Source organism: Colletotrichum truncatum, assembly GCF_014235925.2.
Source record: "Colletotrichum truncatum strain CMES1059 chromosome Unknown Contig_0003, whole genome shotgun sequence".
Classification (NCBI taxonomy): Eukaryota; Fungi; Ascomycota; class Sordariomycetes; order Glomerellales; family Glomerellaceae; genus Colletotrichum; species Colletotrichum truncatum.
Window position 1 is genome coordinate 5353876 of NW_027222400.1, and position 17597 is coordinate 5371472.

General features: G+C 52.8%; 6 protein-coding genes across 6 annotated transcripts; 4 read left to right on the plus strand and 2 right to left on the minus strand.

Annotated features, from left to right (window-relative positions):
* Positions 1-1957: 1957 nt before the first annotated feature.
* On the plus strand, positions 1958-3320 carry CTRU02_206337 (transcriptional regulator; the record flags this gene model as incomplete). The annotated part of the gene is made up of 2 exons (XM_036728067.1): positions 1958-2149; positions 2232-3320. The coding sequence occupies 2 exons, from the start codon at positions 1958-1960 to the stop codon at positions 3318-3320; spliced, it is 1281 nt and encodes a 426-aa protein (XP_036580181.1).
* A 907-nt stretch (positions 3321-4227) lies between these two features.
* CTRU02_206338 (Bifunctional protein GAL10-like protein 2) lies at positions 4228-5253 on the plus strand (the record flags this gene model as incomplete). Its single annotated transcript, XM_036728066.1, has 1 exon — positions 4228-5253. The coding sequence occupies one exon, from the start codon at positions 4228-4230 to the stop codon at positions 5251-5253; it is 1026 nt and encodes a 341-aa protein (XP_036580180.1).
* A 736-nt stretch (positions 5254-5989) lies between these two features.
* Positions 5990-6991, plus strand: CTRU02_206340 (uncharacterized protein; the record flags this gene model as incomplete). Its single annotated transcript, XM_036728065.1, has 1 exon — positions 5990-6991. One exon carries the CDS (start codon positions 5990-5992, stop codon positions 6989-6991), a length of 1002 nt encoding a protein of 333 aa, XP_036580179.1.
* A 484-nt stretch (positions 6992-7475) lies between these two features.
* Positions 7476-8150, minus strand: CTRU02_206339 (uncharacterized protein; the record flags this gene model as incomplete). Its single annotated transcript, XM_036728064.1, has 2 exons — positions 7476-7717; positions 7775-8150. 2 exons carry the CDS (start codon positions 8148-8150, stop codon positions 7476-7478), a joined length of 618 nt encoding a protein of 205 aa, XP_036580178.1.
* An 834-nt stretch (positions 8151-8984) lies between these two features.
* Positions 8985-15792, plus strand: CTRU02_206341 (DNA polymerase family B; the record flags this gene model as incomplete). The annotated part of the gene is made up of 3 exons (XM_036728063.1): positions 8985-9601; positions 9657-9799; positions 9854-15792. The coding sequence occupies 3 exons, from the start codon at positions 8985-8987 to the stop codon at positions 15790-15792; spliced, it is 6699 nt and encodes a 2232-aa protein (XP_036580177.1).
* Positions 15793-16703: 911 nt separating this feature from the next.
* Positions 16704-17234, minus strand: CTRU02_206342 (uncharacterized protein; the record flags this gene model as incomplete). Its single annotated transcript, XM_036728062.1, has 3 exons — positions 16704-16815; positions 16892-16973; positions 17051-17234. The coding sequence occupies 3 exons, from the start codon at positions 17232-17234 to the stop codon at positions 16704-16706; spliced, it is 378 nt and encodes a 125-aa protein (XP_036580176.1).
* Positions 17235-17597: the final 363 nt, after the last annotated feature.

Consider the following 17597-nt stretch of genomic DNA (forward strand, 5'->3'; position numbering starts at 1 on the left):
AGGAATACCTTACTATGGTAGACAGCTCCAAAAAAAACTGCTGGGCTTTAACTGTTGACTAGCGGCACCAAGGAGCCATCTACGTAATTTTTGGTGCGGGACCCATGCTGTCTCATTGCGAGAAAATTCCGGCCTGTCACTAGTGTATTGATTATTATTCTTATTATTATTATTATTTCAAAGTATTTTTTTTTCTTCCATTGCCGTTTCTGGCCCCCTCCCCTCCAACATCTTCCCGTCACCCTCCGGCATCTGCACCCAATCTCTTTTGTAAGATGGATGTGTATGATCGCCTTTGCCGAGGGGGTTTTCCGGACAATTAGGGAACGAGGCCGAGTGATTTTTGGGTGAGCGATATAAATCTGCAGGGCCGCTGAGCCGAACCTCCTCAGCTCTTGGGTGCAACCGAAAAAAGAGAATATCAATTAGGTATCGGTACCTGAGGAACCTCGCCATGTTACCCGCTCGACTGGTGGGGTCCGGCGCCGAGGTGTGGGCACCGCATCGCCGATAGAACACAGAAGATTCACGATGCCTCTACTTTGGAAATTCTTCCCTTCCAGCCATCCACCCTGCTTTTCTTCAGCGCCCGGCCAGAGCCCAACACAGCTTTTAAAACCCACTGGCCAAAGCAAGGATGATGGCGCATCGTCTGCAGATTTCCATCCATCCCCGCCAGCAGTCAGTCTTTCTTGAGGGAAGTCTCGGTTGGCTAAGCTGTGGCTTCGGAGGGCTGTCCGAAAATGTCCATTAAGGTTGGCTTGACTTACACAGAGGCTGTCGTGGCTGTCTAAGCCTTGTTTGCCCTTTCCCAATGAATGCCAGGGGCTTTACATTGTAATCATGGCCATTCTGTGCTTATGCAAGAACCCGACCAGTTCTAATGATGCACGGAGCCTCATGCTGGCAAGTGAATAATGCTCTGTGTTCTAGGCCCCTGAAAACCGACGCAACCGTGCCGTCATTTTCAAGGCCAGGCCTTTATCCAAGGAAATGGAGAAAGCCAGGAAGCTCCCGTCAGTCTGGTGCTTTCAAAGGAGCTTCAGCCCCGGCACCTGCACGACGTTTCAACGTTGAACCCGTCTCAGTGACCAATAAGGGAGACCAAAATCCCAGGGAACACTCTAGCCCAATCATTCAGCCCACAAGGTCCCTGTTGGGCTACCGCAGACTGACATCGAAGGCCCCATTATCTCCCCCGGAATCCGGACCAAAACTTCCACACAGGCATTGCGCAACGGTGCAAGGCCGATTGCCTTCAGTGCCCGGCCCGAATTGACGCGGGCTTGCGTCGATGTATCGAGATATTCCCGATTGCAACTAACTTCATCGTGGAGAAGAGATGCCAAGCGGTGGATAAAATCGGTAAGCCTCCTTTGAAATCTGCGGATTTGATAAAGGGAGGTTGAGTATCTGTATTGTCTTTAACCTGCCAGTGCTTCTCTTCCTGCTCCTCTGCTGATGACGCCTATTTGTTTAGAATGGGATGCTCATCATCATCATTATCCTTAAAATGCCCATAACATGCTAATAAATCAATCAAAATCAAAGCGTCAAGCAAAGCATCAAGTGATGTTTTCTCTTTGTGTTCTGTTTTTCTCTTCTTTATACTCTTCTCCAGAGTCCTCAATGCCCTTATTCAGAATTCCTCCTCTGCTGTTGTTGCTTGACAGAGCCAGGAGCACAGACCAGTACCGGGTGACTTGAGCCCCACTCCCGGTCCAAGCCAGTCGTAGCTGCCCCCGGTTTCGATTGATCTACGCCTGCCCGCGCCGGCTTTGTTGATGCGCTCCATCCGTTGTTCCTCGACGCGACGACAACCGCGACAAGGCAGTTCGAGCTTTACCGGATCACAGTAATATCGCAATTGTCTGTTTGAGGATCCGCCAGTGTTGTTTGTTAGAATTTTTGTAGCGCCACATCCATCAACCTCTATCCCTGTCATCGTGCCCTGGTCATGGCTCCCTCGGACGAGAAGCTCGAGACAGAGCTCCTCAATGCTGTTCGCGATATCTGGAAGTCCGATAGAGAACAACTCACCGTAAACTTTATCCGAAAACGCGTCGAAGACGATCTTGATCTGGAAGATGGCTTCTTCTCGTCTGGTAAATGGAAGGATAAGAGCAAGAAACTGATCAAGGAGCTTGCTGTAATTGATCCCTGCCTCGGCGCGCGCACGCGTGCACAAATTCTATTTGGAAAGCTGACTCGGCTAACAACATCTTTTCTAGGCTGAGCTTCTCGAAAACAATACCGCACCCGAAGCGAAATCATCTCCAGCTCCGGAAGACGCAAAACCTACAAAGTCTGGCAAGCGCCAATCGACCGAAGCATCTCCGCCGTCGAAGCGCAGAAAGCGTACATCTGGCGCCAAAGACGCAAATATCGAGGATGAAGAGTCGCAGAATGAGAAATCGAAACCGAAGAAGGCTGCCGGCCGGAAAAAGTCGCGTGCCACGGTTGACTCTGAGGACGAGCTGAGCCCTGCCAAGGCAAAGCCTGTCAAAAGCCGAAGCGGGCGCGCAGACAAGGTGGAAAACAGCGACTCAGACGCGTTGACTACGCCGCCCGAGAGCGAGGACGAGAAGGATGATAACGAAGAGGAAATATCACAAGACAAGGAGGCAAAACCGTCTTCCAAGGCTTCGGTCACAAAAGAGAAACCCGCCGCAGAATCTCACAAAGCGGACGAATCTTCCAAGAAGGATGCCGAATCTGCCAATGAAAAGAAGACAGAACAGGCAGCACTCGACGACACGTCCAGCGAATTATCTGATGTCATAGATGAGCCGCCCAAACCAAAACGAAAGAAGAAAGAGACTGGAAAGGCACCGAAGGCGTCCAAGCAGAAAAAAGCGCCTGCAACTTCTGACAACCCGGATGATGCCGAGATTAAGAAGCTGCAGTCTCAATTGGTCAAGTGTGGCGTGCGCAAGATTTGGGGTTTCGAGCTGAAGCAATACGGAGACAATTCGAAAGCGAAAATTAAGCATCTCAAAGACATGCTCAATGACATTGGCATGGACGGCCGCTTCTCAGAAGCCAAGGCACGGGAGATCAAAGAGCGCAGGGAACTAGAGGCGGATCTTGAGGCAGTCCAAGAGATGAATGCCAATTGGGGCGCCGGAGGTCGAGCATCACGGAGCAAGGCGCGTGGACAACCTGCGCAGGTTCAAAAAGATGATGCTGCCGAGGAAGAAAAGGGCGACGAGGAAGACGATGACGAGGATGAAGAGGATGCTGTTGTGTCATCGCGTGCACGAGGCAAGGCGCGGGCTGACCTCGCCTTCCTCGGTGACGATGACGAGGAATCGGATTGATGGATCTTCATGGCAAAGGAGCATTTATGGTTTACGGAGCATCTGTTGACTGATTGCACTTGTTGCAGGTTGTATTATATACCATAACGTACACGCAACGATGTTTTTGCGGTTGGCGCCATCGCGGAATGTCGGCCGAGACGATAATGAGCATGGAGTTCCCCCCATGATTATCCGCCCCAATGTACTATCCAATTTTGCACGGCAGTGGGTTTCCCATGAAATTGGAGCTTGTTGCCAACTAATACCTCACTTCGTGACCAGAGCAGGCAGGATTATGGTATTAGTGGCATTTTTTTCTCTTGTCAAGCGGACCTTTAAAGGATACTAGTGCCCATCCACCACTACCACCAGCACCACATTGGCCCCGGCTTCCCCAAAGCTGGAGATACGAGGCAAGCTGCCCGTATTTAAACGCGCCAGTCAGACGACAGCATGGCCGCTCGGGATGGGGCTAGAGACCGGGTTGGAGTCTTGGTGCGAGGAACTTAAGCCCAGGGAGAGGGGAAGCTTGGGTTTCTGGGCTCTGTGCCACGCAGCTTCCAATCCCCCCAATTTACCCCGCCGCGGGCGAATGCCCCGCAGATGCCATCATGTCTCTTCAACACCCTTCTTCCCCCTCTATCCTCGTCCAACCCCCCACTAAACCCGCCAACAAGCGCAAATACAAGCAATAATAGCCTGAATTGCAAGTCTCGCCGTGGTGGCCCAGTCAAGTAAAGGGGAGCTCTGCTAGACTTAAAGGAGACACCCCCCTCTCATCGCCTTGCGTGATTTCACCTTCGCCGCGTCAATAAAACAAACAAAAGCAACCGGCAGTTTGTGATTTGTACACTCGCATCAGGCTTCTACTCCTGGACACTCACAGCTTCCTTACTTGAAACTTTTCTTCACATTATCCATCGCCATGGCTGACGCACCCTTCGAATTCCTGCCCTTGGGCGCCATCCTCCAGTCCTTCAAGGTAAAGGGCACCAACATTGTTCAGGGTTTCCCTACCCAGGAGCTTTACGAGAAGCACAACTCACCTTACTTTGGTGTCACCGTCGGCCGCGTTGCGAACCGTCTCGAGTCCGCCCAGATCAAGTCTCTTAACGGTGGTCAGACTTACAAGCTCGCCGCCAACGACGGTCCCAACAACCTGCACGGTGGCATCAAGCCATGGAGCAAGCGCGTTTGGAACGGCCCCAAGCCCGTCGGCACCCGCGAGATCCCCGGCGTCGAGGGCCTCAAGGGCGGTGAGAGCATTGAGTTCTCCCTCGTAAGCGAGGACGGCGACGAGGGCTTCCCCGGAACTGTCAAGGTTACTGTTGTCTACACCGCAGGCACGCAGGAGGTCGATGGCAAGGAGGTTTCTGTTCTGGGCATGGAGTACGAGGCACAGCTGGTTGACGGCGCTGACGAGACGGCCATTAACATGACGAACCACTCCTACTTCAACCTCACCGGAGACGAGACCTTTGCTGGCACCATCGCCACTCTGGCGACGAACGCCCATCTGCCCCGCGACTCTGTCGGTATTCCTACTGGCGGCCCCGTGCCGTTCCCCGGTATTGAGGGCGGCAAGCCCTTCGAGCTGGGCGTTGACGGACCTGCTGTTGACGACTGCTTCATCGTGAACGAGAAGCCTGACTCTGTGCCCATTGACACCCGCAAGGAGCCTCTGAAGCTGCACGTACACGCGAAGCACCCCAAGAACGGTGTCAACCTGGAGGTGCTCAGCACTGAGCCCGCGTTCCAGTTCTACACCGGCGAGGGTATTGACGTTCCCGCTGTCGAGGGTGCGCCGGCGCGTGGTAAGCGCAGCGGTTTCTGTGTTGAGCCCAGCCGCTGGGTCAACGCCATCAACGTCCCCGAATGGAAGAACCAGATGTTGCTGAAGAAGGGCGAGACATACGGTACCAGAATTGTGTACAAGGCTTGGAGCGAGTAAAGCGATCTTGGGACAAAACGGGTCGATGATAAAATATTTTTAGGGAGCCAAAATGGTTATGAATGATTTCAACGGATAGGAGTGAATAGTATTTGAATAGGAGTTGGCTATGTTGGCCCTCAGCAACATGCGAAGCTCATTTCGTGAATCACCAGAGTTCGAAGATGGTATTGCTGAATTTCTTGCCTCGGCCGGCGTGTCAAGAAACATCATACTCAGCAAAGGTAAAACTGTAAACGCCCGGGGTCCAGCTCAATGCCGCGCGTCTGTGTGTCAATAAACAGCCGGTTTGACTAAGCTGATGGTAAAATTGGGAAACATAAACTTGGGATGAAGATAAGATCTCGCTGCGCTGCTCACCGAGGGGCTCTAGCTTTATCTTAGCGCGCCTCTTCCTGCTGCTTATCGTACCGATGCACCGGCCGGTTAGCGCAGGGACAACGACCTTAAGGTGAGTGCTGCCCCAAAGTGTAACTGCCGGGTTACCCAAAGAACCCAAGGCCGATCAAATCCTCTCGAACAACAAACCCCTACTACTCCAGACTCTATCCTCAACAACCCCGGAATATTCGGTACAGCAATTTCCATCACAATTGGCCGTATGACGCAGAATAATTACGGCACCCACGCTGCCGCTCCTACTCTTTGAATCCATCGCTTCCAAAACTCGACGAGTCAGGACATATACACTCCAGCTTTCCTCTACGCTGACCGAGGGCGAACGACCTCCGCAATTATGACAGACACCTTCCCGACTCTAACAACAACGCCAAAACGGAAGAGAGATGACGAAGAACCACACCCATCGCCGATACACACTACCGCACAATTCTCCTTCCAGCTTCCCGAGGCTAAGAGCGACGAGGATGGGAGCGCAAGCCCACGCAGCAAAGTGGTGCACAAGTTCCGTGGTCTGGCGCTGGGTGGTGGGGGCGGGGTAGCCCAGCAACAGAGCAACAGCCAACAGCGCCAGGGCCCGTATGACCCGACTCGCGACGTCGGCGATGACGGGCTCTACAGCGACGACCCGTTCGCGAGTCGTAAGAGAATGAAGGTACCAGAGCTGGAGATGAAGGACGCCGACGCAGCCGATGCCGCTGAGCCAGCTCCCGTTCCAGATCCTGACATTAAGAGCGACCCGGAACTCGTTTCAACGCCAAGTGTGGTTGGGCCTGATGCGGCGGCTGTAGACACGAATGATCAACTCATCACGGCAACTACTGCTACAGCGGCAACCGCGGATACTACTACAAGTACACAACGGTCACTTCCTTTTCTCAACCGAATACAAAACTCGAAATCTGCAGCACGGAGACGAGCCGGGACACCCCCTCTCAAGGGTCGTAAGGGCAAGGTTGCCGCGGATACAAGTACACCAACAGAAGAAGACGGAAAGATGGAGATTGTTGATCCAGTCAGAGCTGCGCTGACATGGAAAGAGGAGGAAATTACGATTTACGACCCCGACGACGAGGACGACGACGGCACTGGTATTAACGGTGTCGGGTTTATGCCAACGGCCGCGATGGCGTACGCACGCACACAGAAGCGCCGGCTGCAGCTGGCCGAGTACAAGAAACGGGAAGAGAGCGAGGCTAGAGCTCGGCGGAACCAACGTCGACGAGGCAGCGGTGCGGGATTGGGCGCCAAGGTTGATTCAAAGCCGGCACCTGGCAGTGGTGTGCGAAAAGTGCGGTTTATGGAGTCGGAACCAAATACGATTGTGACGAATGGATGAGATGCAAATGACCCGAGACGGGAAGAGCTGATGAGGAAATATTCCACCCAATCTTTTAACTCACATGGTCCCAATAGAGGGCTGATTATTGGCGTTTGGTTGGCCGTGTTTATGCACAGGGCGCGGGCGAAGGCATGGCTGCATTTGAGGCACATGCCACTGGGTTCTCACGGATGCATTTCTTTCATTGGACGACAAGTATTGGCAACCTCTTTTTTTTATTATTCTTTTCTATATCAATAAGCGAGGGCATCATAACTGGGACAGTAGATGCAGGAGTCCGGACGGACGATATGAATAGTCTTTCTTTTATACCCCAAAGTTGAAATGGACTGAGATGATACAAGGCTTTATTTTTCGGTTCCCCACGCATCGTGCCCAACGCCTGTGATGTGATGCTTCTGTATGTGAGGGAAAGATATTCGTACACGGAGGATCGATCGTCCTCAGAAAGGGTTTTGATGATGGTTACAAAGGTCAAAGATTACCAGAACTTGTACCAAGACTTCTGGCTGGCCTTGACGGCCGCCTGCTCCTCGAGCTTCTTCTTCTCCAGCGCCTCTGCATCGCGGCGGTGCTTCTCCGCCATGCTCTCCTGGTAGACCTCGACAGTCCTCTTCATCCTAATGCGCTCTTGACGGCGCTGGTACTGGCAGTACTCAAAGTAGCCTGCGGCACCAGCGAGGAAGCTACCGACGGCCCAGTTTGCGGACTTGATAGGTGTGCCTGGCTGATGTGAGTTGATGGTCACTCATATCTTTGGTTTTTAAAGAAAAGACTCACCCCTAAAGACATATCTCAAACCACCAACACCGGCGCCAGTCGCAATACCAGTAAGGAACCCGCCTCTCGCGCACGGTGTCTGCGCGACGTTGAGGAAATCCTCACTCTTGATCGTCTTGACGGCCTCACTGATGGTCGAACCGTGCGGCTTGTGCTCGCCTCCCTCGTTGATGGGAAAATTGGCCTGGAAATCCTTGGGATCAGGCTTTGCAGCTGCACCTGTCGCTTCCGCCAGCGTCGTAGACGTCTCTGGTGTCTCTGAGCCCGGAGCGCCCTCTCCTACCGGCTTGTTCGCCGATCGGGACCAGAGGTACAGCTTCTTCCCATCCTTCCTCGGCTCCGGGAGGTTGGGGGTGTCTGGTGTTTCTTGTGCCATTTGCCGGGATAGGCTAGGGGTGTGTGTGCATTTACGTTTCGATTATCTCAACTCTTCTTCCTCTCAAAGAAAAAAAAGTGCTTCCTTCTCACTCACTCACTCAAAATCTGCCCATGGCCTGAGATGACGTCCACCAAAATTCCGCCGTTGCTGGGCCGTGAATGGTCCGTGCGTCTCGGTTGATTGACACGAACCTAACTACAGAGTACCCCACCCACCACCCACCCCTGTGTAGGTACCGCCAGGAGCCTTAGTATACTTAGTACTTACTTCCAGGCGTTAATTGATTGTGGGGCCCCTTTTCGCAGTAAAAGCGTGCATTTTGTCGCGTAAAGTCGCGCCCAGGACGCGTCTTTTCGTCGCTGGGCTGGACCTGGACCGTACAACTCTCTCTCCCACACCCCGGCCCGCGCCATCTAAAGATTGTGCACTACGGCCCCTCCAGAAAGCCCATGCCTACACAAAAGTGACAATTGCCAAACTCCCACTCGTCCAATTCCTACATTGTAGCGGACGTAACCCAGTTCTGTTCTGTATCTTCGACTTCGTCCTTTTTTTTTCTTAATTCCCCAAAACAGAACTTTCTTGATACCCCCCCGTACAGCTGCGGAAAGGTTTCTATGCCTTTGCCCCCCTTCTTGTTTACGACACCAGGCGTCCGAATTCGATATCCAGCTCTTTCGCCTAATGGTTCCTTAGAGAAGATTTGATCCTCCCCGAGAGTCTCGACTTCTAAGAGCCCCTCGACGGAGAACTCGATTATACCACCTCGTCATCGTTCCGAACATATCCAACCTACGGAACACTGATAGACGGAGAGCAAGGACACACACGATGCCCAACACAAGCCTTCGGCGCCCGCAAAAGGGCTACCGCGGCCGCGGCAGGAAACAATCATATCATGGCGGCGGTCGTACAACCCGCACCTTCGCCGCTTCAAGCCGCAACGAAGCGACGTCTGCCGATGAGAAATGGGAGCGCACCCGTCTGGCGCACAGCATCGACGAGAACATGGGCTTCGCGCGGTACGAGGGCGGCAAGCGCAAGGATGGATGGCTGGTCAACGTCCAGCCGACGTCGGTTGAGGACGAGCGGATACCGGGCGGCCGCGCGGCGCTAGACTGCTACTTCCTGGAAGACGACGGAACGACGTTCAAGGCGACGGTCGAGTACGACCCGTATTTCCTGATTGCCGTGAAGAAGGGCAGGGAGAGCGAGGTCGAGGAGTGGGTGAAGCGCGTGCCCGGTGGCGGCGTCGTCAAGACAGTAAAGCGGATCGACAAGGAGGATCTCAGCATGCCGAACCATCTGCTTGGGTACCGCCGGACATTTCTGGAACTGAGGTTCGCGAATGTGGCCGATCTAATGGCGGCGAGGAAGGACATCATGCCCATTGCGGCGAAGAACAGGAAGAATGTGGATGCGATGGACGCATATGCCGAGGTCTCTACGTAGGTGTTGCGATCAGGTTTGGCTTGCGAGGGGAGGCGGCTGACGAGTTTCTAGGACCAACGGCGACTTTGACCTTTTTGACGACTCACGAGATGACGATAGACGAGCTAATGCTTCTTTTGCTGATGCCAGCGACTTCATTGTCGATATTAGAGAGTACGACGTACCATACCATGTAAGAGTAATGATAGATATGGGTACGTTTGGAGTTTGTTTATGAGTCTTTGGCTGGGTTATGCTGACAGCGACAGATATCCGGGTGGGAAAGTGGTATTTCGTAGACGTCAAGCACGGCGTTACGAAGGTGACCATCAATGAAGACAGACTGGCCATGGCGGACCCGGTCGTCATGGCCTACGATATCGAGACCACGAAGTTGCCCTTAAAGTTCCCCGACGCCGCCATCGACCAGGTCATGATGATTTCGTACATGATCGATGGCCAGGGTTTCCTAATCACCAACCGAGAGATCGTTTCTGAAGACATCGCCGACTTCGACTACACGCCCAAGCCAGAATACCCCGGCCCGTTCATGATCTTCAACGAACCCAACGAGAAGGCCGTGCTCGAGCGGTTCTTCCTGCACATCAAGGAGGCGCGGCCAACCGTCATCGCGACGTACAACGGTGACTTTTTCGATTGGCCCTTCGTAGAAGCTCGAGCCAGCGTCAACGGAATCGACATGTACCAGGAGATCGGCTGGAAGAAGGACAGCGAGGACCAGTACAAGTGCAATTACAGCGTGCACATGGACTGCTTCCACTGGGTTAACCGAGACTCCTACCTGCCTCAGGGCTCTCGAGGTTTGAAGGCCGTCACGGTTGCTAAGCTAGGATACGACCCTGACGAGCTCGACCCCGAACTGATGACGCCTTATGCGGCGGAGCGCCCCCAGACGCTGGCAGAGTACTCAGTTTCCGATGCCGTGGCAACGTACTACCTGTACATGAAATACGTCCACCCCTTCATCTTCTCATTGTGTACCATTCTGCCACTCGGCGGTGATGACACGCTAAGGAAAGGTACCGGTACCCTTTGCGAGATGTTGTTGATGGTCCAGGCGTACCAGAAGGAGATTGTCCTGCCCAACAAGCACGTTTCGCCCAGGGAAGCCTTCTACGAAGGTCACCTGCTTGAATCAGAGACATATGTCGGTGGTCACGTCGAGAGTATCGAGGCCGGTGTCTTCCGGTCAGATATCCCCGTCAACTTTGCGGTTGATACGGGTGCCGTAGACGAACTGCTCAAGGACTTGGACGCAGCATTGACGTTCAGTATCACTGTCGAAGAAAAGAAGTCCATGGACGACATTGAGAACTACGAAGAGATCAAAGAGCAGATTGCCGCGCGACTGCGTTCCCTGAAGGAGACCCCAAACCGGAGCGAGCGACCCCTGATTTACCATCTTGATGTCGCATCCATGTATCCCAATATTATGACAACGAATCGTCTTCAGCCGGATTCCATGATCCAAGAGTCAGACTGCGCGGCGTGCGACTTTAACCGACCTGGTAAGACATGCGACAGACGGTTGCCGTGGGCCTGGAGAGGAGAGTACCTCCCAGCGAAGCGCGACGAGTACAACATGATCAGGAACGCCCTGGAAAACGAAAAGTTCCCCGGCAAGTGGCCCAATTCACCGATGCGGACGTTCCAGGATCTGAGCCCGGATGAACAGACGGCGTTGCTGAGGAAGCGTCTGCAAATATACTCGCAAAAGGTCTACCACAAGATCCGCGACTCGACAACTATCGTCAAGGAAGCTATTATCTGCCAGCGCGAGAACCCCTTCTATATCAACACCGTAAGAGACTTCCGTGACCGTCGTTACGACTACAAGGGCAAGGCCAAGGTGTGGAAGGGCAAGACGGAGGCTCTCAAGTCGTCCGGCGCGGGGTCTTCCGAAGTCGACGCGGCGAAGAAGATGATTATTCTCTTCGACTCGTTACAGCTTGCCCATAAGGTCATTTTGAATTCGTTCTACGGCTACGTCATGAGAAAGGGATCACGTTGGTACTCCATGGAAATGGCCGGCGTGACCTGTCTGACGGGAGCGACGATTATCCAGCTCGCCAGAAGTCTCGTTGAGCGTTTGGGTCGCCCGCTCGAGTTGGACACTGACGGTATCTGGTGTATGCTTCCCGCCACGTTCCCAGAAAACTTTTCGTTCAAGACGAAGAATGGCAAGAAGGTCACTATTTCGTACCCCTGTACCATGTTGAACCACTTGGTCCACGCCAAGTTCACGAACCACCAATACCAGACGCTTGTCGACCCCAAGACATTCAAGTACGAGACACACAGCGACAATTCTATCTTCTTCGAAGTCGACGGTCCTTATAAGGCCATGGTTCTGCCCACATCAAAGGAGGAGGACAAGAACTTGAAGAAGCGTTATGCAGTCTTCAACGACGACGGCAGTCTGGCTGAGTTGAAAGGTTTCGAGGTCAAGCGCAGAGGTGAGCTTAAGCTCATCAAGATCTTCCAGCAGCAAATTTTCAAGTTCTTCCTGGAGGGCACGACGCTGGCAGAATGTTACACTGCCGTCGCCAAGGTCGCCAACAGGTGGCTTGACGTTTTACATAGCAAGGGCGCGACGTTGGCGGACGAAGAGCTCATGGAGCTGATTTCTGAGAACCGAAGCATGTCCAAGACGCTTGAGGAGTACGGCAGCCAGAAGTCAACATCCATTACCACGGCGAAGCGTCTGGCCGATTTCCTGGGCGAGCAGATGGTCAAAGATAAGGGTCTGAACTGTAAATTTATCATCTGCGCCAGGCCAAAGAATGCTCCTGTCACCGAACGAGCCGTGCCGGTTGCAATCTTCTCTGCCGAAGAGACCACGAAGCGCTTCTACCTCAAGAAGTGGCTGAAGGAAGAACCTGCTGACACTGACCCGAGAGCCCTTTTGGACTGGGATTACTACCTGGAGCGTCTGGGCTCCGTCATCCAGAAGCTCATCACCATCCCCGCCGCGCTCCAGAAAGTCCGGAACCCCGTCCCGCGTGTTCCCCACCCCGACTGGCTCCAGCGGAGAATCAACATCAAGGAAGACAAGATGAAGCAGAAGAAGCTTACCGATTTGTTTACAAAGGGCCCTCTGGAAGATATTACCAACCTCAACGGTCGGAATATGGATGACATGGAGGACTTTGGCAGCAAGCTTCTCAAGCCGAAGCCAGTCGCTTCTGCGGTTGCTTCTTCGCAGCCAGCACCAACTGCTCAGAAGAGAAAGTCACCTGAACCGGCCGAAAGTGCGGACCCCTTTGCAGCGCTTCCCAAGGTCATGCCCTCGCCTTCGGAGGACTATGTCGGCTTCCTGAAGTATCAGAAGCAAAAGTGGAACATCCAGAAACAAGCCCGTATCCGCAGGCGACAACTCTTTGGTGACCGACGCGGCAACCAGAGTAACATCCAGGCGACGTTCATGAAACAGGCTCACATAACGTTTATGAACACATGGCAGCTTTTGCATCTCAAAGCAACTGAAACTCCTGGTATTGTAAACGCGCATGTTCTTATTGATGCCAAAATCCATTCGCTCAAGATCAAAGTCCCGCGGCAGGTATTCTTGAATTTGAAGAGTGGCGATATGCCTGACGTTGATATTCCCGGCTGCGAGGTAGAGCAGGTCAACCACACTCTCCCTAACGGACACTCATCTGTTCACCTGTTCAAGCTCACTGTTCCTGAGGATGTCTACTTTACTGAGGCTGACAAGTTCTCGCTGCTATTCAACCATCCCAGTGTCGAAGGCGTGTATGAGAAGCATCTGCCGCTCAACATCCGTGCCGTTCTTCAGCTTGGCAATCTCTGCACCATTGACGAACAACAACATGCTGTGCTCGGAAAGGGACTGGATCAAGGATTCGACCTCACTGGCCTCAAGCGGCCCCTGAAGCCTAGGACATACCTTGACTCTTCGCCGCTGGCATACATCTACATTTCTCACATCACCGCTGGTGACAAACAGATCTTTGGCGTGTTCTCAACAACAAGAGACGAGGCACACGTTATTATTCTGCAAAAGAGCAGAGACTCGGGTCAGGAGCTACCAAACATTTCGAAGATCTACACTGAGCTGCTTGCTCGCCGGGGCGAAGAAGCTGAAGGTACCAACTGGCAAGACTGCTTCCGGTACCAGGAGAAGATGACTTTCAAAATCACGCAAGTGACGACTAAAAGGAAGGCTCACTTGGAGCTCAGCGACGTTGTCAAGAAGATGAGGAAGGACGAGCTGAGGCCGCAAATGATGGTCATTCAGTCCTCACAGCGTAATATGCTCATCACCGACGTACCGATCCTGGGCGACTTCCCTGTCCTCCCGCTCAAGTATGATCCTGCGGATAGTTCTCTCCCGCCTCTTGGTTGGCAGGCTGCCGTGGCAAAGCGTCTTGTTGGGCATTACCTCGGGCTTGGCTCTTGGATCCTGCACTTGACAACCCTTGCGCGGTACGGCGATGTTCCTCTATGCAACTTGGAGAGAGAAGATCCGCGGTTCCTTATCGATATTACATATGCCAGACGACTTCAAAACAACAATATCGTTCTCTGGTGGTCTGCCAGCCCCCGACCTGATCACGCAGGATACGAGAAGGATGATATTACCGGTCCCCTCCAAACTGTACAGATGCCGTCGATCAACAACCCGGGCACGTTCTCGTCTGTCTGTATTGACCTGGAAGTCAGAAATCTCGCAATCAACACCATCTTGACTTCGTCTCTGATCAACGAGTTGGAAGGGGCTGATTCCATCTCTTTCAACCCTGCCGGCGATGGAGGCGCATCTGGAGAGGAAGTTATCTCATCGGAGGGCACATTCGCCAACGCCGGTATCCTCGTTCTCCGCGAGATGGTGAAGAACTGGTGGCAAGAAGCCTGTAAGGGCAACACGATGGCCGACGTCATGGTCCAGCACCTCGTCCGCTGGGTCGAGAACCCGGATTCATTCTTGTACGACCGCGCTCTGCACTATTACGTTCAAATGATGTCCCGCAAGGCTTTCCAGCAACTTATGGCAGACTTCCGCCGCGTCGGTTCACAGGTCGTATTTGCCAACTCAAACCGTCTACTCCTGCAAACCACCAAGGCCGAGGTCGGTACCGCATACGCATACAGCCAGTACATCATCAAGTCAATCAAGAGCAAGCCCCTCTTCCACTTTATCGATCTTGAGATCAAGGAGTACTGGGACTACCTGGTATGGTACGATGAGTTCAACTACGGAGGCAAGGCGTGCCAGGAGGTCGTCGAGGCGGACCAGCAGGCCCTGGACACCGTCATGCACTGGCAGATGGCCACATTTCTTCCGATCCGGCTGCAGCCGACGTTCCAGGACTGGGTCATTGAGTTCATCCAGCTCATGCACGCCCTCAAGAGGCCGCAGAACGGAGAGTTCGATTCCACGCCGAGACTTACTCAAATCCCGCAGAAGTCGCTTGCCGAAGGAGCGGAAGGACAGATCATTCTCGGCAAGAAGTTTGAGAAGCCCCTGAAAAAGGACATTGCCAACCTAGTCAATCTGCAAAAGAGGGAGCTGCTACACCCAGAGCTGGCGGAGGACTACTCATTCCCGCAGCTGCCTGGCTCGCATCTGTCCCACTTATCGTCGCGAAACGCTGTGCTGGAGCTCGTAAAGGCGCTGATGCAGGTGCTCTCTCTCGACAAGAACATTACCCTCGAAGCCCGTCTCCTAAGAAAAGAACTGCTTGCCATGTTCGATATTAGGGAATTCAGCAAAGAAGGAGCCTTCCAAAATCCGAGCGAGAGTCTCAAGCTCACGCAGCTCAGCTGCGACAGCTGCACCATGGCGCGCGACCTCGATTTCTGTAGAGATGAGGACTTGGTACCTGAGCTCGGGCCCGATGGCAAGAGACTGGGCCCTGAGACGCGGCCCTGGAGGTGTTCGTTCTGTGAGGCGGAGTACGACCGCAACGCGATCGAGGAGATGTTGCTCGCTAACGTCGAGGCTTTCGTGGTTGAGTGGAGCACGCAGGACCTGAAGTGTGCCAAGTGTGGCGCGTTGAGGCTGAACGAATTCATGGAGCATTGTACGTGCAGTGGCGAGTGGGTTGAGAGTGTGAAGAGACAGGAGATTGTGAGTAGATTGGGTGTTTATTCGAATGTGGCGAAGTTTTTTGGTTTGAAGATGCTGATGGATGTTACGGAGGGGCTGAAGAAGGGGTTGTAAGTGCCGCGTGACGGGGATGAAGGTTTACGAATGTATCATGTTACGGTGTTTTGGAGTTGATGTGGGAGCCTTTGATGAATTTGAATTAAACAATTTCAACTCGAGCCTTTGTACTTGTGTGACTTATTGACTGTGAGCCCGGCTTCTTCCCCATGTCCAAGGACAAATATTCAGAAGACTGCCTTGAACCATGCTACCCCAGCATCTGTCACACAGTATCATTGCCGTATTGGGCCATGAGCATACACCCACCGCCGCTCTGATGTTTACGCCGACCTCCTTTGGATTCCAACAACACAGACCGCCGGTTGAGCCTGACTTGGAAGGACCTGACTCGATTGACTGTCAGCCCATAATCTCAGCCGCCGACATTAAGCTTATATTGAGATGAAACTCGTTTACAACAAATCTACACAATCTACTGTAGAGCCTATGACGCAACACCTCTCTTCTGGTCAGGTAGAGGCGTGGTGGTGTAATTTTTGACAAGATGATTGACTTGATGCATGCCACAAGCACATACGACATATCACCAACCAGAAGTGGTAATCTTAAAGAACTGGTATGTTTCGAAAGATAGAATTTATTAAACTTTCAGCCAGCTTACCGAAGCTGACGAGAATAAATATACCGCAAGAATTTGACACAGGTACAGACTGCTGAGCCGTAACAAGACATACATGTTGCTGAGCGACCATTGTGATTAACAGAAGTCGGGTGGTTGCACGAAATGTTCAGACTACCTCGGTTGGTTCGTATTAGTGCGATTAGTTGTGCAACTCCCGTGACTTGCCAGACAGTAAACTACCCCCGTCAACGACAAGAAACTGCTCGGTTGTAAGCGGTGTTCCTTTGAAGGTAGGCTCGGGGGCACCTTACGACGATGACTGGATGTTGTGGATAGTCAACCATTACTTCCTGTTGCACTCGTAGCTGCGGATGGCGTCGTTGAAGCGGCCGTTGCCGTCTCCTAGATCCCTATCTTCCTGATTGCGATAGGTGTCACCACGGCAGTCGCGCTCGCTGCCAATCACAAAAAGTCAATCGTTAGAAACGTCCCTTGCACATGAAAGTTAGTGCTGGGCGCTGGAAAACTCACCGGTACCAGGTGCAAGTGGTAGACTCTCGGTCGTTGTTACGAATTGAGCTGATGCGGTCGATGAATTCAGACGGTGCATTGTCTAGGTACATCACATCATGTTAACGTTTTCCAACTCTCTTCGGACGCATTAACAGTCGCAGCAAAGGGGAAGCGTACAGCATGATCCAGTCTGGATTACGTCGTCCCGGCAGAGGCCCCTGTAGCGGGTATCCTCACACATGAAGATGGTGACCTGATCCCGAGCCACTAGAACCGAGCCAGAAGACTCTTCCACGGGGGCAGCGATGACAACAGCGGCAGAGGCTGCCAAAGCATTGAGGATCAATTTGAACGAGACCATTATGATTAAAGTGTAGGGGTTTGTGAGAAGGACGGGGTTGAATTTAGAAAAGATATCGACAGTGAGCGCTGTTATATGTACCGATCGGAGGCTCTGGGGAGAAAGGGCATGGTAAAGTACGAACCGCTGCGTCCTATTTATCTCAACACCCGTCCAATCAGAGCGTGTGCGCTTCGATCAGATAACTTTTGATCATCACGACAACTCACAAATCTTAACCAGGACTCCGCATGACCTCCCCCGGTAGTCCGGTTTCATGGATTCATGGGTATCCTTAATCGTATTGAACGTAGTTAATCAAGCTTGTTCAACTTGGCGCGAAGCTTTAAGGTTATGGTAGTTTAACGTATGAACGGTGCTCTA